Source organism: Amblyomma maculatum, chromosome 3, assembly GCF_055883805.1.
Source record: "Amblyomma maculatum isolate TAMU_Amacu chromosome 3, ASM5588380v1, whole genome shotgun sequence".
Lineage (NCBI taxonomy): Eukaryota > Metazoa > Arthropoda > Arachnida > Ixodida > Ixodidae > Amblyomma > Amblyomma maculatum.
Genome location: NC_139346.1, coordinates 193,988,615 through 194,013,817, shown reverse-complemented (window position 1 = coordinate 194,013,817; position 25,203 = coordinate 193,988,615). Strand labels below are relative to the sequence as shown.

The 25,203-nt window shown below is 47.9% G+C and overlaps 1 protein-coding gene across 1 annotated transcript in view; it reads right to left on the bottom strand.

Moving 5' to 3' along the window:
* The window catches only part of LOC146197317 (uncharacterized), a 54,173-nt gene that overhangs the window by 6,222 nt on the left and 22,748 nt on the right, over positions 1-25,203 (bottom strand). The window contains exons 3-8 of the mRNA XM_084597163.1: positions 24,255-24,313; positions 22,950-23,122; positions 20,284-20,424; positions 19,113-19,275; positions 2,728-2,933; positions 1,932-2,127 (exon numbers count right to left, since the gene is read on the bottom strand). Coding sequence (XP_084453289.1) covers positions 1,932-2,127; positions 2,728-2,933; positions 19,113-19,275; positions 20,284-20,424; positions 22,950-23,122; positions 24,255-24,313 — 938 coding nt within the window. The remainder of the gene's footprint in view (positions 1-1,931; positions 2,128-2,727; positions 2,934-19,112; positions 19,276-20,283; positions 20,425-22,949; positions 23,123-24,254; positions 24,314-25,203) is intronic.

The window sequence follows — 25,203 nt, the reverse complement described above, 5'->3', positions numbered from 1 at the left end:
ATGGTGCCTGACCAGTGCGCGAAGAGGCGCCAATGGGTGGGTTGAGCTTTGGGTGCTAGCGCTTGATCCCTCAGCGACAGCTTTTTTCCCCATTTTTTTTTTTTTTTTATAAGGAACCTTAGCAACTGTTCCCGCTCCATTTGTTCCGTATGCACGTGTGCGGAAGAGGAAACAGAGAGGAAGGCAGAGGTTCGGATTGCAATAACTTCAGTGCTGTTTGTATGTTTGCTTGGGACCTCTTCTTTCCAAAGTATTCGATTAGCCGATATCATTTCCGCAATCTTTGGTTAGCTGACTCAAACTTTATTTTCCTTTCCCTAACCATCGATAGATGGGAAGTGTCGCCTAATTTCTTATTGGTTGCCATCCCCGCCAAGAGCGGAGACAGAGGGCTTAAATCTAAGCGCTCTGGGTTAAATCGGGGCTGATTTCGTCTAATCGACGCTTCAGTCATGTAAATAGTTTTCTCCTTGCTTGTTTTTTCTTGTTTTATTTATGTGTAAATATATAGTTAGCCATATGAGCAATGCACCAACTAGCCCAGCAATTAGCCTTACTTAAATAGTCAACCTTTGTTTCTTGCCACATCAAATAATGTGAATGTTTGCTAGTCCGAACCATCAGTCAAGTGTTTTCCCAACATTAGCAAGAGCATTGATATCCTCATCAACAAGTGTTTTCCCAACATTAGCAAGAACATTGATATCCTCATCAACAAGTGTTTTCCCAACATTAGCAAGAACATTGATATCCTCATCAACAAGTGTTTTCTCAACATTAGCAAGAACATGATATCCTCATCAACAAGTGTTTTCCCAACATTAGCAAGAACATTGATATCCTCATCAACAAGTGTTTTCCCAACATTAGCAAGAACATTGATATCCTCATCAACAAGTGTTTTCCCAACATTAGCAAGAACATTGATATCCTCATCAACAAATGTTTTCCCAACATTAGCAAGAACATTGATATCCTCATCAACAAGTGTTTTCCCAACATTAGCAAGAACATTGATATCCTCATCAACAAGTGTTTTCCCAACATTAGCAAGAACATTGATATCCTCATCAACAAGTGTTTTCCCAACATTAGCAAGAACATTGATATCCTCATCAACAAGTGTTTTCCCAACATTAGCAAGAACATTGATATCCTCATCAACAAGTGTTTTCCCAACATTAGCAAAAACATTGATATCCTCATCAACAAGTGTTTTCCCAACATTAGCAAGAACATTGATATCCTCATCAACAAGTGTTTTCCCAACATCGCCACATAAATGGGAAACTCAACTATACATCTCTGAATTTTTCTTGCCGTATCATGTTGGTATAAGATAGCCGCAGCCGGCAGATATGAGTCGTAAACACAGTCAGTGCGCAAAAAGATGTATTTAAGAGAACTTGCGATATTTGCTTCATTAATTCAGAGCGTGTTGTGACGAGCTAATTTTCTTTATTCAAGCTCATTATGCTGAAAAGGCTGCTGCATGAAAGCTAGGTAAGTGAACTAATTCCTGAACTGGAGCTAGGACCAGAAAACGCGCTCAGTGCGAAATTTATATAAAATAAAGTTGTGCAATCAACCTATTGCACGTTATCGACAACGATTCAGTTCTGTTCAGTATAGAAACCGCTGCTTAACTCAAAGAACAACCTTTGGTTACCAACTGCACAAGTTTGATGGTTTCAAACTGTCTTTTTCGTATTATAAGCTTCAATTTTCTCTACGTGACGCTCTAAAACCATTCGCCAGTTGAAGCAATTACCAAATTGTCTTTTGAGCATAAACGCAGGTGTATTTAAAAGCTGGTTCACTGCGAGAAATTTGCATCCCCTAAGTTCAATGAACCTGGAGACAGAAGCATGACGTAATGCCCAATGTGCCAAGCCACACAGACATTGCGAATTTTTCGATGGTGTACGAACCGTGGTGCTGTAGTCCCGTGGAGCCCATTGCGGTGTCCAGGTGGTGGTGGTGATGTGTCTGGGCGGCGCTGACTACGGCGGGAGCCGAGGCTGCGGCAGCCTGTGCGTAGCCCAGCAGTTGACTGCTGTACGCAGGTCCGACAGGCTGGCTGCCCAGCTGCTTGCGCCAGCGGGCCCGCCGGTTGCTGAACCACACCTGCGGACGCGCGCACGGGGGGCTATGAAATGGGGACTATAATGGGCATGCCACTATAAACATTAGTCAGTCAAGCCTTCAACCAAATATGATTAATTAAATGATAGATCCACATTGAAAGCATCACCGTATATTCATAATGAATTCGTACATTAATCAGTCAGCCAGCCGGTCAAGCTTCAACCAAATATGATTAATTAAATTATAGATTCACAGTGAAAGCATCACCGTATATTCATAGTGAATTCGTTATTAATTCACTGAAATTTCATGGTTAACTCGTCAGCCCATCATCATTATGAACTAATTCAGTCAGTAGTCAGCAGCGTGGTCAGTAACTAAACAACAAACATGCAAAAAGACGGAAAAGCGTAAAAACACTCGGGCTGTAGAAAGTACCTCCGTGATGTATAGATTGCAAGTCAGAGGTTTTCTGCTAGCTGTTAGCTGTATTTTTGTAGCTAAAGGAATTCTGAACGCTGTCTGTTGTAAGTAAAACATATGGTAAACGATGTTTTCGACGATAAAATTTTCCTCCTGTTTTTACAGCGCGATTCAAGGGCATTAGAAAACGTAGAAGAGAGAGAGCGGAGCCCTTGCCTGCACCCTGGCCTCGGTGAGCCTGGTCCTTTGGGCGAGCTCCTCACGCGTGTACACGTCTGGGTACTGAGTGCGTTCGAAGGCCCGCTCCAGCGCTTCAAGTTGGTCGGCCGAGAAGGTGGTGCGCGAGCGACGCGTCTTGCGCTTCAGCAGCAGGCCGGGCTCCGAGTCGCAGTCCGAATCCTCGTCCAGACCACTCAGGCGACCTGCAAGTCGGTGTATACGGTTGCGACTCAGCTTGCACTTTCCGCTATCACCGTGGAGGAGTAAGGAAACAATTCAGGGAACAGAAGGGGGATGGGGGGGGGGGGGGGGGGGAATGTGACGAAAGATGAGTAAACAAGGCGAAATGAGAGGCTAAATAAAAGAAGAGAGAAAAAAAGATAAATAAGGAAACAAAGGGTAAGAAAGAGGGAGAGAACGAGCAGATAATATATGCAGTTTGTTCCACGGCTGCAGGTAAGCAAGCTTGGAATACATGTGCAGACAGCAGCCTTCTATGCAAGAGGCGTTAACGGGCCGGTGCAATTCAGGTCAAGGCGCAATCGGCCTGCATTTAAACTTCGGAGTGACCGCTTCATGCATGATGCTATAGAGTATGCTACAGAGTATAGAGTATGCTATAATATGCTATGGAGTACGAACGGAGAAGCGGTCTTCGTCCTCTAATGAAAAACGCATGCGCCGCCATAGGTAAGACCGATCGGTCAAAACGTGCGGTTCACACGTTTAACTGCCGCGGAGCACACTCCCCTTCCTGTCTTCGCAGTACTCTCCCTCTAATGAACTCGACTTCCTCGCCCCACGCCGCCGCCGCTGAGCTTTGTCTAAACGGAGTGGAAGTGCCTTTTCCTTTTCACCACCAACAAGGAGCCCCCGCCGAGCAGTTCGCAGTGGGAGCGGCTTATGCAGTGCGCAAGCTGGGATGGGGGAACCGCGCCTGCAGGGAGTCACGGCAGGGTTCACAGCGTGAGGTTCCCCGCGACAGTGCGGTGTCCCTCCAAGTCCGCCATCGTTCACTTTGTAGTCCAGATGTGGAGGCTTTCAGCACGTCAGTCTTTTTGTGACCAGACGGAGTGGACACGTACAGCACGCGTGCTAAGCGTGTTTAATCCGCTGATGAAAAGCACACATCTATAGACTCCTGTCGATCTTCGCGGAACCCTTCGAAAGTTCACCGCCGGCCGAACCGAGCGCAGACGCTCGTGAATATACGTACTTATGGGTACACAGCGGAAACCTGCAGTGTCGAATGAAGTTTGTGGAACCTGATCAAACTGAGGAAATGGTTTTTCCTGCTGAAGAGCAGGACTTAGCCTCTTATGAACAGCAAAACGCAGAGGAAGGGCTAAATTGAAATATTGCACCGGAAACGGAGCTGGGTGAAGCTTTCTGGTAACCATGCGTTCCAGCTTCCTGCCCGAGGAACCTTGCTTTTATATGCGTTTTTTTACGTCCATGGACCTTCCTCGCCGAGAAGACTGCAAACGGCTTGCTTCGACTCAGGAGGCACGAAATATGGGAAAAAAAGGCTTTAAAAAGATTATGGCTCTCTAAGCCACTGATCCTTGGCCGATATGTGAATGCTGATCTCACCGTATCAACGTTGCGGCATGGACTGTGGAAATCAGCGAAGAAAAAAAAAATTGAAAAGCGTGGTCTTCGAACGTTGACGAAGAAAGACGGGGAATAAACGCGAAAAGGGCAGCGAGTCGTCCATCACCGCTGCTATTGAATAGAACGTCATCATTCAACCTGTCCAGCAGCGCATAATGCGCGCACATTGGCGGTCACGTTGTGAGAAGGAAAGGCACAAATCACGGGGGGGAGGACAGCATGGAATACATGCGACGGTGTACCCACCGTAGGGAGAGAACACAATGCGGAAACCAGGGCGTAAACAGGAAGCACGCTCATTGGCCGGTCGTCCGGAACGCCCCGCCGAGTTCGGACTCGGGCTCGCCTCACTCCCCCTTTCCCTTTGTGGGACGTCCCATATCGCGACATTATACGGCACGCGTGTTGTGTGTGCGCGCGTGTGTGGTCGGGCTGACCGGGATCAAGCTTGCGAGAGCACAATGTACTTATAAACAAGAGCACGGCAGTTTGTTAATCTCGTTTTGCAAAAAATGTAGATTGTATGGTTTAACGTTTCGAAGAGGCGCATGGGGGGAAACGGACGCCATAATGGAGGACTCCGGATTAATATACACTGGCTGGGGTTCTTATAACGTACGCTGACGTCGCACAGTAGACGGGTGGGTTTTTGATGTTTTTTTTTTTTTCGCTTCGCCTCCTGCGAAAAATGCGTGGCTGAATTATGCGTGGATAAAATAACTTAAAAAGTAAAAATTGCTCAAAGTTGTAAGTTCTGTTCATATTTTGAAATCTCCAAAACTATATAGTTCTGCGCGGCTTTCTCCAGTTCCCTTGGTCGTTAAAAATCTCACTTCTGATCTGAATACACCATGATGGGTCGGCAGAAAAACGTCTGAAATATCGATTTGAGTTCAGCCCCCAAAACACAAACATCATTAGGGATTTTTTTTTTTTTTCAGCAGCAGCATCCTGGTGCCTGTCATCCAAAAAAGTATAAGGGAGAGTAGGCAAGAACGATCATTTCACGTATTGGTGGCGGCAATCAGTCCAGCAAGCAACTATACGCACTGAAAAGCGAAATAATAGCTTCGCCTGCGATGTAGAGCGATAGAGAGAAAAAAAAAAAAAATCATGGGCCACGGTACGTCACCAAATACAAATATAGTGTGTCAACCTTTCCAAGGTTAACCAGAAAAGTGACGCGCTTTTCACCGCCATCGGGATTGAAAGGACAGATCTGCCGACAGAGTTTTAAACATGACTCATTGTAATGAGGATAATAAGCTGCGTTTTCGCTAACGGCCCAAGCGGCGCAGAATCGCTCGCACGTGACCAAATTTAACCCGTCCTACTTGGCGACTCATGAATGACAAGGACGTGCGCGAGCGGGTATAAGCATATCTTCGTACGTGGCTGCAGCTCTTTCCGCTCTATAGCGGAAAGAGAAGTTAAGAGATGAAGCGGTGGGGCTATCTGCATAATATTTAACTGTTTTTGTTCTGCTACTTTCTTTCTTTCTTTCTTTCTTTCTTTCTTTCTTTCTTTCTTTCTTTCTTTCTTTCTTTCTTTCTTTCTTTATTTCTTTCTTTCTTTCTTTCTTTCTTTCTTTCTTTCTTTCTTTCTTTCTTTCTTTCTTTCTTTCTTTCTTTCTTTCTTTCTTTCTTTCTTTCTTTCTTGCTTGCTTGCTTGCTTGCTTGCTTGCTTGCTTGCTTGCTTTCTTTCTTTCTTTCTTTCTTTCTTTCTTTCTTTCTTGTTGTGCTATGTTATGTTAGGTCCAGGGCCAAAAGTTACGCCACCAGACCTATAAAATGACAAACTATATACGTTCCGATGCATCTTTATTGTATCCGTGTCGCCACCTCATCCTTCGGGGAGGCATATCTAACTGCCAAATAGATGACCCGAAGAGATAGATGTCTGGCTGTGTGCAGACAGTGGCCTCAGATACAATGAAGAAATATTGACCCGAATATAAGGACATCACGATAATCTGGGTCTGGGGCAGCGGTGTAGCTACGACGGGTTCAGGCGCGGCGACGGGTGCGGGCCCGGCGACGGGTGCGTGCACGGTGACGGGTGCGGGAACACCCAGCGCCTGTTGTACTTCCTCACGGATGATATCGGAAACTGTGGCAACCTGTGGCTGTGGAGGAATCCGCAGGTATTTGGCCACCTCTTCCCGGACTATCGCCCGGATCGTATCACGCAGCGATTCTGACGAAAACTGTCCGGCTTCACCTGCACTCGCGGCGTTCATAGACACTGTAGTGCGCTGGTATTGCCGGGCGCGCATGTCAAGTGCCTTCTCGATGGTAGACGCCTCACTTATGAATTCGGCGACAGTTGGTGGACTTCGCACCAGGCCTGCAAATAACTGCTCTTTAACACCTTGCATCAAAAAGCGCACTTTTTTCTCTTCCGACATGGTTGGGTCCGCGCGTCGAAAGAGTCGCTTCATCTCTTCGGCGTAGGCCGTAACAGTTTCATTCGGATGTTGTATACGGCTATTTAAAAGCAATTGCGCTTTTTCCTTGCGAAGCGTGTTGGTAAACATACGCAAGAATTCTGCCTTGAATGTATCCCACGTTCGGAGTCCGGCTTCTTGATTTTCGAACCATGTCCGCGCAGAATCCTCCAGTGCGAAGTAGACATGGCGAAGCTTCGAGTCAGCGTTCCAGGCGTTGAAGGCAGCCACCCGGTCGAACTGCTCCAGCCAGTCTTCAGCATCCTCATGTGGCAGGCCGTGGAAATGTGGTGGATCCCGCTGGTGGTTGAGCAGGACAGGAGTTGTCAATACCGGGGGATTCATCGCGCTGAGAGAAACGCTCCTTGTTGGTCTGTGGTCAGGGAGAGGACCACACTCGGGAGGCAGACCTTGCAGTCGGCGGCTGCTCTGGTGTACTGGGGTCTCCACCTTAGGGGTGCGTCCTGGGCTTGTAGGGGGCGTCCGGCTCATGAAAATCGTACCCGGCACCTCCACCAGATGTCGCGTAAACGGCGACCTTTACAGTTGCGTCCGAGGTCCAAAGCGTGGCAAAGGTTCTACGAACAGCGTCAGAGTTCAGGCTCGAGGTTAGCACACTTCTTCCTCTCACACTTCTGCGCTTCTTTGTCGTCAACGCATGCTACAATATATAGCTTCTAATGCTATCGGATTTCCAACGCATAAAGTAATTAGGTGTCCCTGTGAATTTTTTTTATGTGGCTATCAGAAAGAATGCCTCCGCTCCCTTTTGTAACGTGTCGCGCCTAAGACCGAGCCGTCTGCCAACAAACACCTTGAGTAATAATCCAGAAATTGACGAAGGTAACCAAAGATAAGGCAAAGTGATATAGCAGCAATCAGCAAGGCATGCAGTTTCAGAAAGAGCATGAAACTTCCCACAAAAATTCAGACAGACAATTACAGTACGTGCTGGCAATGCGATATATAGTATTACAAACTATTATCTTGATGCCATTATAGCGAGTTTCGGTTTATTCTGCCCACAACCAGCCTTTATATGAATTTATTAAATGACGAGACCGCTTAATTATCATGGATGGCATGTCAATGTGCCTTCGCCTTCTTGAAGAGTTAAGGTTACTGACTCAGCGGATCAGCGCACCAGGAGGAGGAGGAATAACTTTATTTGATGCCCGGCAGGGTTTAGCGCGACCGGGCCTAGGTTTCCCGCGTGGGAACGTCGAGATCTTGTCTCTTCGCCACCATGAGGGCCTGCTGGACGGCCCAGAGTTGGTCGTTGAGGCTGGAGCTGCGCAGAGCGGCTGACCACCTGGACGGGGATTAACGCCTTTCAACTGTGCTTTGCACTCCCAGAGTATGTGCTTAAGTGTTGCTATGTTTGTCTTGCAGACCTTGCATGTGTTGGTGTCATATTTCGGGGTAAATGCTGTTGTACTGCAGCGGGTTCGGGTTTTATTGGCCCTCCACCTTTCACAGTGGCCACCCATGCACCCTCGTGATTGGTACCCATGCTATGTCTGGTGTGGGCAACCACGTGACCACCGATCACTGGTAACATTGACATTTGAACTTGACATCATTAATGCCGTCACATGTGACGTCACTACCTCAGGTCCTGTGAGGAGCTCGCTGCGCGCTCGCGCTCACACCGCTCGTATAGCCGTGGATGAGGATAGTGTGGAGCATATACAGAGAGACGAAAGCATCAGACTATGTCTGATCATCCAGTTGACATAGCCCCTCGACATAGCGTTGCCCCGACTAAGAGAACGTAACCGGGCAAAACTTAAGCGCTTTCGCTCGTTAACTATAGGTTCAAGACATGCTTATAAACATCCATCTTTTTTTTTAATATGTAAAGGCGTTTGCCTCTATGGTTAGGGTTAACACCATGGAGGGGCATACAATAATTAATTAAACCGCTTTTGTTATCGGATGTTTACATTATCGCTTTGAATAATCAGAATACGATATAAGAACGCAAACAAAATAGGTGATAGGGTGTCCGCTCGTCCGCCTTCTTTGTAATCGACAACTTTTTTACACTTTCACAGGCAGGCAGTCGTTCCAGTAAAGCGTTTCCTCTGAAAAATTCTTATTGAGTAAACAACACCCACGAATTGAGCAACACTTTAAGTGAATTACACGTAAGTACGTTACGCTATGCGAAAGCATCCCTTAGGTAAGCGTCCTTGTGTCCAAACTGGCTCAAGGATCTAAACTGGGCGAGAAAAAATGCATTGTAAACCGTCTAAACTTCGCTTCGCCAAACGGCGGAACAGCCCGAATGCACTTGCGAATGGCTCGGCTGTTGGTTAAAGAAAGGAATCCATGCAAAGTCGACTGCGGTCAGCGGTGACCATTTTTCACGGATACCAACAACAGCACCGTCAGAGAGCCTAGCAGCGCATGGACCTCACCAGGCGTCGAAAAACGAGCGGAACCCGCGAAGAAAGGGCAAACGGAACACGGTGATTAGCGGTCCCATTACTGGCCCGGGCTCTTCTTTCTTTGGGACGGGGCAGCAGGTACATACGCCCCCTTTGTGGCCTGCCGCCGAACACAGCTCGCACACACACACACACACACAGAGACCGGCGCGGCTCCCCCGCAAACTTTTCCTTGCAGCGCGTCACCACCGCGGCAACGCATGTCCTCTGCACAGGTGAGAGTTGCATCAACTCAGGGAGCAACAGTCACATCATTTTCACATTTTATTTCACATTCCGAGCCCTTGTCTTGTCGTCTCTTCTTGTTCCTCGTCCCCTGTCGCAGCGCCGGTAAAATATCGAAGATGAACCAACTAGCTCAAATCTCTGTGTTACCACATTTGAGGATGCGCACACGGGCCAAGAATTTTGTTGCTTTGTAAGTTACACTAGAGAAACGATTTAACTGCGAATGGCTAAGGTTGAATACACGCTCTTGATGTTTTAGACCGTTGTGCCATACTGGTCTTCAGGTTCTAATGTCTTTGTTCTGATGATGGACGTTGTGTATGCCACGAATTACAGAAAATCGGGGCATAGCCAAGCGTTCAGACGTTGTTCGCTCGTCAGGGTTAAGCAGTTCTTGATTCCGTTAATGGTTTATACCAGATTTAACTCGGCCATAATAGCCTCCTCCACTATGAGGTCTGTTTATGGTTAGAAGCACTTACACAGATAAGTTTCTTGCTCATTTCTGAAAAATTTCCAATGCGTTCATATTCCAGGGAGAGTCCCAAACAGCTCATTAAGCAAAGGAGTCAGCAGTTGCCGTTGCCCAAAACTTTCACCTGTATTTTACGCCACGTGGAAAGCCGCTAGTGCATGCCCTTTGATGGAGAGGCCTGCCAGAACATATTCTGTAGAGAATTACAGGAAGGTTACTTGCACGCGGTGCAGGAAGTGGTTCTCATCGGTGTTTGCATGGCATGCGACACTATGGAATTAGTGTTAGGTTACATTATAGAGCGTGCAGTTGGTCACAAGCTTTGGCACACGTCATACTCATGGAAGCATAGTTTGCCATGTTAGCTTACAATGTACAGGCATATATAGGTATATAGCCACCTCGCTCGTATTTTCACTCAGAAACTCTAGAGTTAGGTCATCTCTATACCTAAACCGACGGGCTCCCGCGCCGATGCACCATTGCAGCCCATCTTCGAGTCCCGATACGAGCAACGGTGTGGTGGTGAGTTAAGCACAACCTCGGCGCATGTTTGTTGTGCGCGGCGGCCGATTCGGAGACACGAACGCGCCAAGAGAAAAGGGCGATCGGATTTTTAGCGTGCCTCTGGCGTGTGTGCGCGCGCGCGCTCATGTGTCGGGCATTGTCGCGGCCGGCACTTCAAAGGGCGCCGCTGCAAACAGGAGCCTCGGGCCACCCGGACACCCGAGAGGACCTCCCAAAGAGGCCGACGCGACGCCCCCTCCTCCGCCCCCCTCCTGTCCTCTCTAGATGCCCGCCGAAGCCGAGAAGGCGACATTGTGCGCGTCCACACCGGGCGGCGCTGACCGCACCACCGCCGCCACGCTTTGAGAGCGCCGGCGGCGAACATCAGAGGCGAGCCCGTGACAATGGGTGCCACGAGTGCGCGCTGAAGGGAGCCCGTTTTGTTGCCACCGCTGAGCAGAAGAGGAGCCATCCTCTTCCACCGTTTTGACTTCTTCCTACCTTCGCGCCTCCGTCGACGCCGCTAGAGTATTTCCTTTTCTGCAGTGTGCGTGCGTTGGTTGTTCGCTCCTGGCTGAACAGGGGCGCGTTGATCATGTTTCTTTTTGTTCGCAATCCCCTTCTCCTTTTCATCCTCTCCTCTTTTCCCCCAACAGTTTTATTTTCTGGATTTTTTCTTCATTCTTTCCTTCTCTGCTCCGTTCGCACCTCTTTTGTAAGTTAACCGAGGGCGTATTTCGCACTTTCTCAAAGGCAGCAAAACGATTGCCGCAGACCATGCAGCCCGCCAGGTAAAAAAAGTGTGTGTGTGTGTGGGGGGGGGGGGGGGGTCGAATAAAAGAGGGGGTGACTTCTTCTAATGACTCCATGCACGTGGCCGCAAGGCCGCCTTTTCCCTTGATCTTTCTCAACCTCGTTTTCCTGACGCAAGCTTGGCATACCGGCAGCGCTGCATGAGAGCAGCTACGAAATGGTTTCGGTGCTTTTAAACGCGTTTGAGCGAAAAAGATTATACGAGCCGTTAAACAAAACTGCCGAGTCGTTATAACTGCGGTATGTGTACTCGCTGGTTTCGCGCATCACTCCAAGACGTGAATGCGCCGCAATGCAAGTTTGTTGACTGTTCTGGAAATCTATGCGCGCCTTCCCGGAGCCTCGTAAAAGAGTCTCCCACGTGTGGGTGCCCGTCGGTGTATCTGGGTGCCGCGATCGTAAAACTGACTGGGTGCTGTGCGGGCGCTGACAGAACGTTTCGGCTCTCCCTCCCGCCTACCGAGCGCCTTCGGATGCAAGCGGATTGCGAGGTCTGTGACGAAGGGAGGACGGCCGGAGGGCAGTAAAAACTGATCTGTTCTCGTTCTCCGTTCATAGTGTGGCTCGGGCACAGTGGGAAGAGGACACCTTGTCAGATGTTATGGCGTTGCGGCTTTTCATCGAATGTTTTTACTGCGTGTAACACGCCTGTTAACGGGTCGTTTTATCGGCCTACGCTCGCCGTGACGAGCGAGCGTCACGGTATGGGCAGTCAGGCGGGCAGTTTTTTTTTTTTTTTTCTTTTTCGCGGCCATTTGTGCAGAAGGGAGAAGTGCAGTTTTGTATTGCTCTTGATTTAGGCCAGTGTTGCCAGGTGAGGGCTAAAAACTTTATAAGGCTGTTTGGCTTATTTGCAAAATAAAGAACGCACGCCTGTGGAATTATGTGCTTCATTGCTGCTTCAGAGGAGTTAATTAATGGTCCACAGTAAAATGCATGCCAAGTGAAAATCGCTTCGGGCGCTTATCTTTTTTTTTACCTGCATTTTTTCAACCGAGTTAAAGTTTAAGAAGAGAGCCTCTCAAACGGAGCGAGACTAGGATTACATGGTTGTACATCTCCTTTTTTTCCTCACCATGTCCCGACGCATACACAACGGCGCGTGAGGATAAAGAGCGGAAACTCAGAGCCGCGAAACCGCGTACGCATGGCTCTCTGAACGACCTTAACCACGACGCGACAGAGCAGGTTGTGAGCACGTATAGATCTCGTAGAAAAATACGTGCCGAGTCCTGACATTTACGCGTTGCCCTGATCCCGTCGAACGATTTCGCAAACGATTTTCTCGGATTACGCGCTGCACCACCGGTCGTTTCTCCTTTGCGTGCATCGTGAAAACCGCGTGTACACAAAGATACCGCGTTCGTGTCTCGGCGACAAACAGTGCGCGCCGGGAGAGCCGAGCGGACCGTAAAAAAGTGACGAAATCCGCATGGACGACTTCCAGGTGCGACCGCGGGTGTGTGGGCGTATACGTGGCCGAGAGAAAGGACATGTGCTCGCTTTGCCTTATGCCGTTGAGACGCGCGGTTGCCCGCAAACAGTGTCAGAGATCCAGTGTGAAAGCCTCCGAGACGAAGCCGTGGCGGCGTTCCGATGGTCGCTCAAGCATAGTGGGAAACTGCTCGTGAATGGCGGAATATACAGCTGACGGCATCATAACGACGGATTAGTTCGCCCTGCAAAGGATGGAAAAAGTAACACTCGGCGCTACGTCGTGCCAGCGAACATATTTGTAATCTCTGGGCACAAGAGAAACCAGGGCGCCGTAAAGCATGGCGTTACGCAGCCGTAGGTCTAAGGTGTCTTAAAAACGTCTTGACAAGTCCCTTTTTTTTTATTTTTTCTTAAATATGTTCGCGCATTTAAAAATAAAAACTGCAAGTAATAGCTGCTCACAGACGGCCTCGCGTAAGTTACACACAGTTAACAAAAGCTGACTGAACTGGAGAACAGCGAAATAGTCGCTCGCCACTTGTTTCCGGATGTATACACATGCAACCGAAGAGTTCCACAAGGTTTGCACGGCCTCATGTATATACACGTATCTTGTCACGTCTGTATGGGTATAAAACTATAGTGCAGCTGGCATGCCGTATATAGTGAACCACTGGCAACCGAAGAATACAGGTGTGCACGAAACCAAGCTGCTATCACTTGGCTTGAGTAAACGGTAAACTTCTAAAAGAAAATAATTAAAATGTTGCGCACGGTCCGCGGCCGTGCAGGGTGGTACGACTGATTGTTGTCGTTCTTTCTCGTAACGGAGCAACAGAACTGGCGCGCATTGCACTGATGATGTTATTCGTAGTCATCTGAGCCTGAAATTCTGAACACATCAGTTCACCGCAGTGTCGAAGATGCCCATTAATAAACTCCTTGTATGAAATGAAGCACCTAGTTTGGCCCTGATGCGACTTGAAGTCCACATGCATGGTTCTCTCTGCTTTAGCTGAAAATTCCCTCAGAGCCAAAATTCCCAACTTTTGATCTCTTTTCCCTGCACAAGCTTAAAACCTCGAACAGTTACGGTTAAAACGGCTAAAATTTTTGCTACCGCGTTAAATTTTCCTCATCAAATTTTGCTCCTCAGAGTTTCTTAAGAAAGAAATTTTCGGGAAAATGGAGAATTCCCCGACTGTAACGTCGCCGCTGGAGCCATCGGGCCCGAAAATCGATTCTATTCAATTATTTGTCAGCTTTTGGCTTCCGCTGACGATATAAAGCACCTGCAAATAGAAGTTTTTGTTGTTGTCGTTAAACTTTCATACATACGTAGGAGAGCTAGCTGCTTGATGGTGCTAGATATACATGCTTCTTTGTTTTTTGTCTCTTTTTACAGTACATGAACGCGTCACCCTATCTCCACATTTAAAACTATATTTTGGGGCCATTTACTAAATTCATCCTAGCCTAACACTGATAGCGCATATACTGATGGCGGCAGAGATCGAGACTAAGCTAGCTCTGTTTCGTGTTCACAACTAACTCGAATCATGGTGCGAAGGCACGTCGTGGCTTCTCATGACTCAGCTGGTATATGATGACGGCACTTTTTGTGCTTGAATGTAATATTCCATAGTCTGTAAGGTATCTGAACTTTCTAGTCCCGACTTCTTCGCTCCTAAACGCTCATTCACTTTGCTCCATCCATTGCAGTGCAGAATTTTTTCATCTGCGTTTTCTGTACGCGATTTCTCTAACATGCAGTCATAAAAACGTGTTTAGCAAAACTGAAGATGAAGCGAAGACTTGGTCATCATAATGTTTCGAAGAAACTTGGGGCTGGCATCGAAGATGTTTCATAATTTTGTCTGCACGCTTGATCACATACTATTTTAATCGAGGAGGTTGGAAATTTGAAGTTATAATGAGAAATTATTAAGCAAAAATTTTAGAGAAACCACAGTTTTTCGAGAAAAAAAAACTACCATACCTTCCAAGGGGGATCCATGAATCCGCCCGTATACATATTATGTGTGAAAGCAGCAAACGGGCAGTCACAGCCCATGCCACGGTTGAAACCATATCTATAAGTCACCGTGCTCGCTAACCTCATCGCCACGGTTACCGCTACAGCTGCTCAGCGCTGCAACTCCCTAACGAGATGGAGGATGAATGTGTAATCTGCATGCTTCAAAATAACCAGCAGTCATCTCGCCGCGCGTGGTCATAGCGTGCATAGATGAGTACATTACGACCCGAGAGGTTCCGCAAACGAGCCAGCAACACTGTATGTACCCCCCATGGGATTCCTTTCATATATCCACTCACCCTGGCGCGTATAGCGTGTGTCAGCGGTGATGCGGCCTCAGGCTATACGCAACAGCTTCCCGCATAACTGCACGGAGACCGACGGAGGCGCCATAATCCCATATCGCGCGGCTCGCTGGCGGAGTATATTTACGAGCTGCAACAGTGCGCGACGACTTCACCTGGTGGCGCGTCTCTCGGCGAATCCCTTTGAAGCCGATGCGCCTAACTTACGACCCATTACCGGCACGGGGGCACGCGAGGATGTATATATGTTGCGCCCAGCGTGAATCCCATGTGGCTCGCGCCGTAAATAACGGAGGAGATACCACAGCAATGCGCACGTGTATCAGTAGCGGCGATCTGCGTTCGCCTCTGTTCTTTCTGGACGCGTTAACTGCTTTCGCCGAGTGTTTTACAACATGGGACTCCTTGTCGAAGCTTTGTAGCGCCATTGATGTTGGGGAAGGTCGCAAATTATTTTGTTTTGAGCGTCGCTGAATGCGCTGTGACACGAACTGCAGGCACCGTTGACCGGCAAAACAAAGTAGAAATGGAAGTCAGTTTCAGTATAGCGTATTGCATGAGGCGATGTTAAGCCGATGTGACAAACTAAATGGGCTGGAATTTCGCATTAACTTTGAGAACATTCAACAAAGAATCGAGAAATAACGGAGAAACCGTCAACCGGGGGATTGGAAACGACGAACAAAAAGAAAACAGACAGCTGTCGAACACCCTCTCCCTGCCTTTCTAGAACGTGGCTCAATCAGCTCGCGTGCCAAATCGCTTCTTCCTCCCTGTTACGCGAGAGTAGCTCGTTCCCCAAACGTGATCCAGAAAAGGAAACAAAGCCGTGCCGTGGATAACCGGTCGCTGTGTGTCGTCTAGCCGTACCCACACCGTTGGTGTGCGGCCAAGCGATCTTACCCACGCCAAGCGACCGTGCCCACTATACGCGCTCAATGACCCTCACACGGATGACGATGCCTGCCGGCTTCGCCAGAGCACGTCCACGGTCTTGTGCCAGACACGGGGGAGTTTGCCACCGTCGCCGTACCCGCCACTTTTGCTACGGAAAGTGAAGCTTTTTCTCCTTTCTCTCTCGGACCAGACGTGGCAAGAAAATTCGGGACTGATTTCTCGTGAAACGTGTCGTCGACAAAGATGGCTGGCGGACAGATCGCGGAGGTGTGGCGTCGATGTTGACTGCTATTCAGCCGCCGCTCGAGCAGACGACATGGCGCAGCTCAACGTTTCAAACAGTGGGCCGCGACCTCCCGTGCGTTAAAGCGTTTATTTTGGGGGGTGGCTCCTTTCATGTAAGCGTCCAGAGCCGATACACAGCACTGCGCCCCGTTCGTTCATATAATCAGGCGGAACGGCCCTCCCTGGTAGCTCCTCTTATTTCGCGCATGCTCTCTTTCCTTCATCTCTTCCCCGTCCTGCCCTCACTTCTTCCCCACGGCGGGACTAGCCACGATTCTTTCCTTCCCTCTTCCTTTCTTCTTCACTCTTTCTCTCCTCTCCCGGCCAACGAACGGACCGGCGCCGCGTTCGTCGTATTCACGCGTTCGCTAGGGAACGCGATTCGCTATAGCCGATTGCGCTCCCGGCCGCCTCTGAATTCAGCGGAGATGGTGTGTGCCGAATCTCGCAGATGTGCCCGGCGCGGCTACATACGTCGCGTCGCCCCCTGTCTCTCCTGTGTCTACCCCCACCACTGCCAGCCGCGTATTCCCAAGCCTGTCTGGCTTCCTCCATGACTTGACTTCATGCCGCTCGGGCCACACCGCCACTCACCAATGACGCTTTCTTTTCTCTTCGTTTCTTTCCTGCCTTTTTATCTCCCCTTTCCCACTACGCTCATCGTTAACGTTCCCTTCTTTTCCCCACGCTTCATTTTTAGTCGTTATACGCGAAGCCGTTCCGTATATGCTACCGTGCCATCCCCACAGGCGTATATAGGGTGTGCGTGCAGCATCTGTTCGCTCCACGACGACCCGGTCCGTACGTTGTTAGAGTCTGATATGAGACGTTCAAGCGCTTCCTGCCTGCACGTCTCCACCTCTCGTTCTTTCATTTTACTTGTTAAATCACGCTGGCTTCGCCACGCGGCCTTTCTGCTATTCAGCGAAGCACATAGAGGTTCCGTGCCTTTCCCTTCAGTAGCGCGACGTTTAAGCGCGTCCAATCTTCTATTTACGGTCGATCCCATCCGAAGCATTTTTCTGTACATGTGCTATGAGCCCCCCACGCGTTCCCTTGCCAGAGCCGGCAAGCTGAGCAGAAACCGTGGCAGAGGCGATGCTTCCTTACTTTTTTTTTTCTTTTTGAGCTGCCACATCGTTTCCAGCGTATTGTCTCCTGGTCTCACCAAGCATCGCCGCTCATAAAAATCTAGCAGCGTATGACCCGCTGGTTGACTCTGAAGTTTCGTCTCGCGTTTTCGTATATTTTATTTTTCTTTTTAGCTTCGCCCTCTAAGCTCGGATCCACGCCGGTTTAGAAGCTCTTTTTATGCTGCGTGCACGCATTAGGCATCGATTTCTCCTTTCCCTCATCTCCCCTGTGAACGATGCTGCTGCGAATCTGGAAGATGCGGCGAAACTTACGGTAAATCTATTTGGAGACGCTTCAAGCGTGATTCGGACACGCGGGGTTTGCGACTATGCCCAACTGGATTTCTTCGCCTCGGAGTTCCGCGCGGTGTTCGTTATGCGCGCGCGCGCGGTTTCAGAGTTGTTCGGCGCGCATCTTTCTCTGCGGTGCGGACGCGCGTTCTACTATAGGACTCTTTCTCTCCGCATGATTTGGAGCTTCCTGCTGCGTGTCGTCACCACGTATTGGTTATGGCTTCTTTCGCGCCCTTCCCAGCTAGCGGCCCTCGATTACACGGAGGGGGTTCTTAGTCGGCGTCAAGACGATGGGTTTTCGATCCCGCCTCCTTTATCTTCTTATCCTTTGTGCGTGAGCCGTTACCCCAAGTGATTAGCTACGTTGAACGCTTCCTCGTTTAGGCATCTTGTACTGCAGGAAACGAAAAGGAGACGCTCTTTCTCAATCGCGCACGATTTTTGAGGCGGATAAAGAACAGATTACGCGGGAACAAAGAACGTATGCCGTCTCCCTCTCGTATTAGCAGATGCTAACAAGCAGCAAATTAATGTGTTTTTGTATTGTACGTGCGTTAGTCAGTAAGTGAGACTTCTTACATGCCTTCAAAGTGAATTTCACTGAACGCGCTCCTTAAATTTGTTTACAATATGCCTGCACTCAGACGTAAACGTAATCCAAGCATTTGGGCGTGGACTGTAAATAGTGTATGTAGCTCGCGAATTTTGCAAATCATAACTTGGGTTATGAATGGTTAGTGGTCAATGAATAGATGGTATCAAGTTTTTCAGCTATCTGCCTTTCGCCGTTATCGTTGCATTTGGCGGATGTTCAGTTAGAATATGTTTTAGGATGTGCTGCAAGATGCAGGATGACTGCGGATGCCACGTGCGCTGCGGATCCAAGCACTGACTATGGCGAGCCACTGAGGACACATTGATGTTTATCCGTATCAATAGACTATAAAGCATTGTAATGACATTAAGACCACTCTAAATCGAAAAAAAAAAGCAGCTGTTATAAGCTTGAAAAGATCTCGAAATTTGGGTGCCATCACTGGGCGGTGTTTCGAGTCAACTGCATGAGTCGACACTCGACAACGAATATTTGTACGGATCAGTCTACAGACCGATTAACTACAAAGCGGCGGCACATGCTCCTTTTCAGTGTGAACGTCAGAAGTTTGAATCAGTGGGCGCTAGTTTGAACAAGGTCACAACGTATACGTAGGAATGGTAAATGAAATATTACTTCGATCGCCAGATTTTCTTTCACAGGCTAAATAGACCTCATTTCTCAGATCAATGATTCACGGGGGACTATCACACATGGTGCGAGAGCGCTGCTACATTTTCGTAACCACGAAGTCTCTCGACAAGCAACTATGTTCTGCAGACACATGTCTTCCGTGACTTCTACAACGGCGTGCACAATTAGCGTCTCAACAGTTGTATACAGACGCCAGTGAGTCCCTTACCTCCGAGTATTCCGTCGATGCTGTGGTCGGCCTTCTTGGCGCACTCTCCGTCGCTGCCTCCTCGCTGCGATGAGTCGTCGGAGCTTCCGCCACACCGGCTTCCCCGCAGCACTCGGCTGATGGAGCTCACGCTAGGCGCCGAGCTCTTGTCGCACACTCCGTCCTGCGGGGTAGCGGGGGGATGGAGCTGGGGCCACGCGCGGACGCGAGATGCAGTGGGAAGCCAGCTGAGTTATTCTCAGCGATTACCATGCTCATGGTGCCTCAATAATGTCATAAATTTTTAATAAATTGTGACAGGTGCAGATGCCCAGACAAAAAATTGTATTTTGTATCCGGGCGACTGAAGGTCTTATCGACCGACTGGCCAACATAGTGAGCGATTTATCGACTGATGGCCTGATCTATATCGGCTGATCTGGTCGATCGACTGATAATAGAATTGTTTGTGACTAATTCGACTCATTCGATCATCGACTGAGAGTCAAACTGTCAAATTTATCGTCTGATTTCTCAAGTGATTTCAAATTAAGACAAGCGGTTACAAAAATTTAGTGCCCACACCGTTACATTTTCTTTATCTATCGATCTATAGCAGTGCATACAGCGATTTTAAACATCTCGCTTCTATAGAACATAAATGGAAATGGCATGAAATAAACAACAGACTCGTAGCATTTGACTGCCACATCGAGACACAACGCTTATGTTTTATTGGCGCTGCGTGCCTTTATTGAAGCTGCAGCAAATGCAGTCCCGCATGACACGAAAAGTACTGTTAGCCTGCATCGTCAAATTTCTTCTGTGCTAAGTTGAACCCGAGGAAGGGCGTACGCAGCACCATTTTGTCAGCGTGAAATAGGTAAATTTAAATAGTTAGTAGTGACTAGTTAAAGGGGCGTTGAGGCGAACTTAATTTCTTTTTTTCAGTAAAAGTTCTCTCTCTCTCTCTCTCTCTCTCTCTCTCTCTCTCTCTCTCTCTCTCTCTCTCTCTCCCTCTCTACTACTCCGATGTCTGTCAGGGAGATAATCATGTAGCCACTGTCGAGAAATTTTCATTTAATATTTTTCTTCCCGCTGCTCGATTCGAACTCATGACAAGAACGAAAAGGACTCCATGATAGCCGTCTTGCATGCCGCATGCGGCAGGCATGCATGTATGCGCGCGTACCTTGATAAGCCTGTCCCGAATCTCCCACGAGAAGATGCTCGGGTTGATCCTCTTGTACTCCTCGATCTTCTGTTCAACGTCAGGGGTCGCCACCCGAGGCTTGCTGCCGCCTATGACGCCCGGTCGGATACTACCAGTCTCCTGTGGACACGGAATTCACAGTCCTCGGTACTTCTTACGAAGACACAGAACATAGAGAAAAACTGGGCTGGTTGCTCGCTGCAGATTTGCTTCAATTTTTTCTCCCAGTTCACGCGAATTAAGAGGAAAGTTGTCTTGTACACACACAATCTAGGGTTTGTAGAACTTGATATTATTGAAAAACAAATATCATTACTGACATTTGCACTCAGTCTGAAACATATGTATAGCTTAATGCTGAGTGCACCACCAAATTTTCAGCCATGCATTCTGGTAGTAAAAAAATTAATTTTTTCCTCGAAGTCGCGTTGACGGCAAGTGCACGTACGCTTACTTTTGTCTTGTTTTCCTGCGGTAGAAAATAATGACCCATGCTGAAGGAGGACCGCCGCGTATCTTTGTGACGCTTAGGCGACAATGTACAGAAGCTGGAAAGTGGGACTAGTTGGTTTTATTGCATCACTAAAGAAAAAAAAAAAAGATTAGCGCTGCAGGTGCTTACAAAGTAAAAAAAGAAACGAAGCAAGATATGTGCGCACTTCATATTTTATTCTTTATTTTCCCTTGTTTATAACGCTATTTTTTATGAGGCAACGCATACGATTACATGTATATAACGTAGTAGCATAATAGCCTCACCCCACACACACACACATACAAAAGAACGGGCGTAGTTAGTTATAAAATTCGCTTACTGGTCGAAACCCCACGTTAATGAAAAAAAAAACGGTTGAGACTGGCCTTGATAGGCACAAAATTCACTGATTGGTCGAGGCACGGTGTTGTTATGCCGCGGCTCCTGCAGAGGTCGACGACCTACAGCCGAGCGGTAGTCGGCGAGCGCCTGATGCCCCTTTACAAGCCCCGGTGCTGTGCTGCATTGCTTTAGTGCACTGAGGAGAAGCCTTAGTGCTGGACACGTCTGGGCATGTTGACCAGAATCGTGACAGTGTCGTCAAAAGATAGTGCGACGTAACTATATCTACAAAATGTTGGGCACATAAGCTCCGCCTTGAGGATATGACATGATAGGGAGCCTGTGCTCCTCTCTAATTGCGCACATACACATGAGTGTGTTGTAATATGCAATCTTTGTCAAAAGTTTAGAGCCCGGAGTCTTATTTTTTGTTTCTATAGACGGTGACAGCGCTCCCTTTGTATTGATCACAGTCGTTCAACTTGGTGATGGCAGGACAAAAAAAAAAAAACACCAAATCTTCAGGATATTTCGAGCACTATATATGAATGCATTACGAGCCACACGATGTGGCTCGGAAGTAAACCCATAGGGCTCTAAAACCATTTGCAAAGACAGTACCTCTTTACGTGAAAGACCAAACGAAATACACGTAAGCTTCTGTTTGTTCCCGACCTGTATATACAAGCGTGCCTTGCGTAGCCTAGTTGGTAATCCGTGCATATGTGGCTGTCACTAAGTTCTTGATGGTACACATGTGGTTTCCGAAAGAAAACTCTTGGGTTTGAATTCCGCCAAAGCATACATTTTTTGCTTAAGCGAAATCAATTACTCTATAAAATTAGATGATTCTACACATGTGGCAACCTTTAATTCGCATTTCATGTGAATTTTTAATCGCTTTGATTTCACGCATGACGTCACATGAGCATGGTGTTCGAAATTTCGCTGCGAGATCATGGGGCTGTGACATCATAAATCCTTTCACCCAGTCATTATTTATCGCTGGCCAACTCGGCGGCGTCGACGATGGTATACACCGGCTTTTCTGGGGCACGGTACCTTTGTAACGCTACAAAATAAACGTACAGCCCTTGTCAGAAATAAACAGCCTGCTTCTAAGTCATAACGGGGCTCGTTGTGCATCTCCAACGTTCACAATCACGTAGGTGACGAAAAGTCTAGTTCTTATCCTTCACGAGCCTATAGATCTTCTGAGAACGAGCCCAGTTCAAGCGAACCATTGGGCTGTACATTTTTTTTTAAAAAAGATTATACTTTATAGCAGCTAGCGGGATTCGAACCCGCGGCAGGGCGATGAGATTAGCTTCTCTGTCCGCAGAATTTGATCAAGCTATATATGCCATGGCCTCAGTCGAGGACATCCGTGCGTTACATTTCTGTTCTCTCGCGCTGCGCGTTGGATTCCGTCGTTTTCATTGACTTTTATCCGTGAGCAAGTCTCCCCACGATCCCGGCTTACCTATAACATCGGATCATTAAATGCGGTATGAAAAGCGCGTCTTACGAAAGCTGGAGCGTCTTACGGAAGCCCGTCTTACGGAAACTCGTCTTACGGAAACTCGTCTCACTGAAGCTGAGGGAAGCATGGTTTTGGGGAAGCTTGCACGATGGAAGCTACGGTCTCAAGAAAGTCGCTATCTGGGGAGTAATTCTTTGAAAAGCATGTTTCAGGAAAACGTGTCTGACGAAAGGGTATTTCAGTGGAGAATGTTTCAATAAATCATAATTCGGGGAAACATGCTTCGGTGAAGCATGCTTTAGGAAAGGCCAATGTCAAAAAGATGGCAGCTGCCAATTAACGCACCTGGTAGCGGTTAAGTATCTTGGAGACACAGCCGTGGGACACTCGGAGCTGCCGGGATATGACGCAGGGCCTCACTCCCGCTGCGGCCATCTCAACAATCTTCAGCCGGATGTGGTTTGGCAGCGGCCGACCATTGATGAACACGCCGCCCAGTTGATTGACGCGACCCTGACCTGCAATGGCGCGGGTGTGAATTGCGCACAGTCATCAAAGAAACAAAGTTGTGAAGCAGCCGAAATTGCTCTAAACTACGTTGCGTTAGTGGGCCAATGAAACAACGAAAACAGTTTCAACTTAAAGTAAACAAAATATTGTTTTCAGACACTGAAGAGTGCCTTAGTTTGATTCAAGAGACATGTCATGCTCATGCGCAATATCAACGTTAGTGCATTCGGTCGTTGTTGCACAACACGCAATGCTGAACGCCTTGTTTTACAAGCCCTTTTTTCTCTATAGCGTTCTGTCATACGCAGTCTCATTTTAAATACTATTGGGAATAATCGAAGTACGTCATTTCGTGTTCATTCGAGACAGCAACATTGGTGCACTCACTCGTTGTTTCACGACACACAATGGTGAATTCGTAAAACAATTAAGCAACGCCTCGTTTTACAAGCTCTTGCCCATATGGCGTTCTCTCGAACATAGCTCCTTTTGCACACTGGTACAAAATAATCAAAGCACGCTAAGTGATCTCACAGCATCTTGCATCGGTACGCATTAATAGAAAAGGGAGCAAACTAAATGAACATGGCGGAGTGAACCGAACGCCTGTCGCAATGCAAACGTCACTCTGACGATGTTAGACCGCAATCTGATGTACCGCCATTGTTGTAAATGATTAATTTTATTATATATGAGGTAGTATTGTCAAGGGTTCTCGTTACGCAGAGCAGTAATGAAGGAGTAATTACTCGTTGACATCCACCCAAGTGCAGCCATACGAAAGAAAAGGTGTAAAGCTTTCTCAGAAACTTACTTACAGAAGAATTTGTCCTTTCCTCGAATCAAACCCTGCAGGACCACAGCCTTTCTGGGACAGTCGCGTCACCAACTGAGCTAACCAGGACGGTCAGCAGATCAAATGTTAGGGCGAGAGCGAATTGACCGATAACTCTAACTGGGAACGCGGTTGGTCGAATATCTATAGGGTAATCCCCCAAAGTGGAGTAGATTTGTAATAAGGATCGAATTACTCCCTTATTACAAATCTAGTCCACCTTGAAAGATTCCCATAGATATTCGGCCAACACTGTTCTCATTTCGATTATTGATCAATTTGCTCTCGCCACCTGATCTGCTGACCGTCCTGGTCAGTTGGTGGAGCGACTGCCCCGTCAATGCGGCGTTCCCGGGCTCGATCCCTGGACCGGGAAGAATTTTTCTTCAACTACGAACTTCTGAAGAAGTTGTATAGTGTTCCTTTGTAGCCGTATGACTACGCTTTGGTGCATGGCAATGAGTAATTACTCTCTACTCCACATCATGGGGGAGTCGCCTATATTATTAGACCTATGCGCCTATGCAGATCAGTGTTTATTGCGAAGCAGTGTACAAGTTTGAATATAATAAAATAAATAATTGTTCCTTTTTGTTTTTCCTCGTTGCTGAAAAGTAATGCTCATATAGCTCAATATTCCAAGGCCTATATATCAACTCCGAAGCCAAATACAATATGTCTTTTTTATTTGATCACCCGGTGCGACTGACTGGGGGAGCACTGGGGACAGAGAAGGACCTGAAGGGTGGTGTTTCGTGTGGCCCTTCGTTTCGACGCACAGCCGGCTCACACATAATGGCGCTCCGGAAAGAGCGACCACGCGCTCGTGTATTCCCCCCAAGAGTAGATTACCGTGTACATGGCCCAATATAGGCATCCGACGCGTTGTACATCAAGTCGCAGACATTCAAGCAGCTTCATTTCGCTTTGACATACGTGCATGTCATTGTCCGGGCAACTGTATACTAGTTCTGTACCACAAACAGACACGCGGCGGACCAGACGTACGGCCGATGCTCCGTATTCGTACGTGGACAGGTGAGATATGATTTTGCAACTTTCGCATCTTTTCATAAACTATTTTACTCCCCCACCCCCCTCCCTTGGACTGGCTCGATTCGGTGAAGCCCTATGATTGCACGTCTCATCCGCTACTGTTTTGGCTTCATTTTACTGCAGACTTCATAGCTGTGAGCTGGCACGAAATGAATTTAGCACAAATAACTGATAGGCTGACAAGAGAAATATCACAGG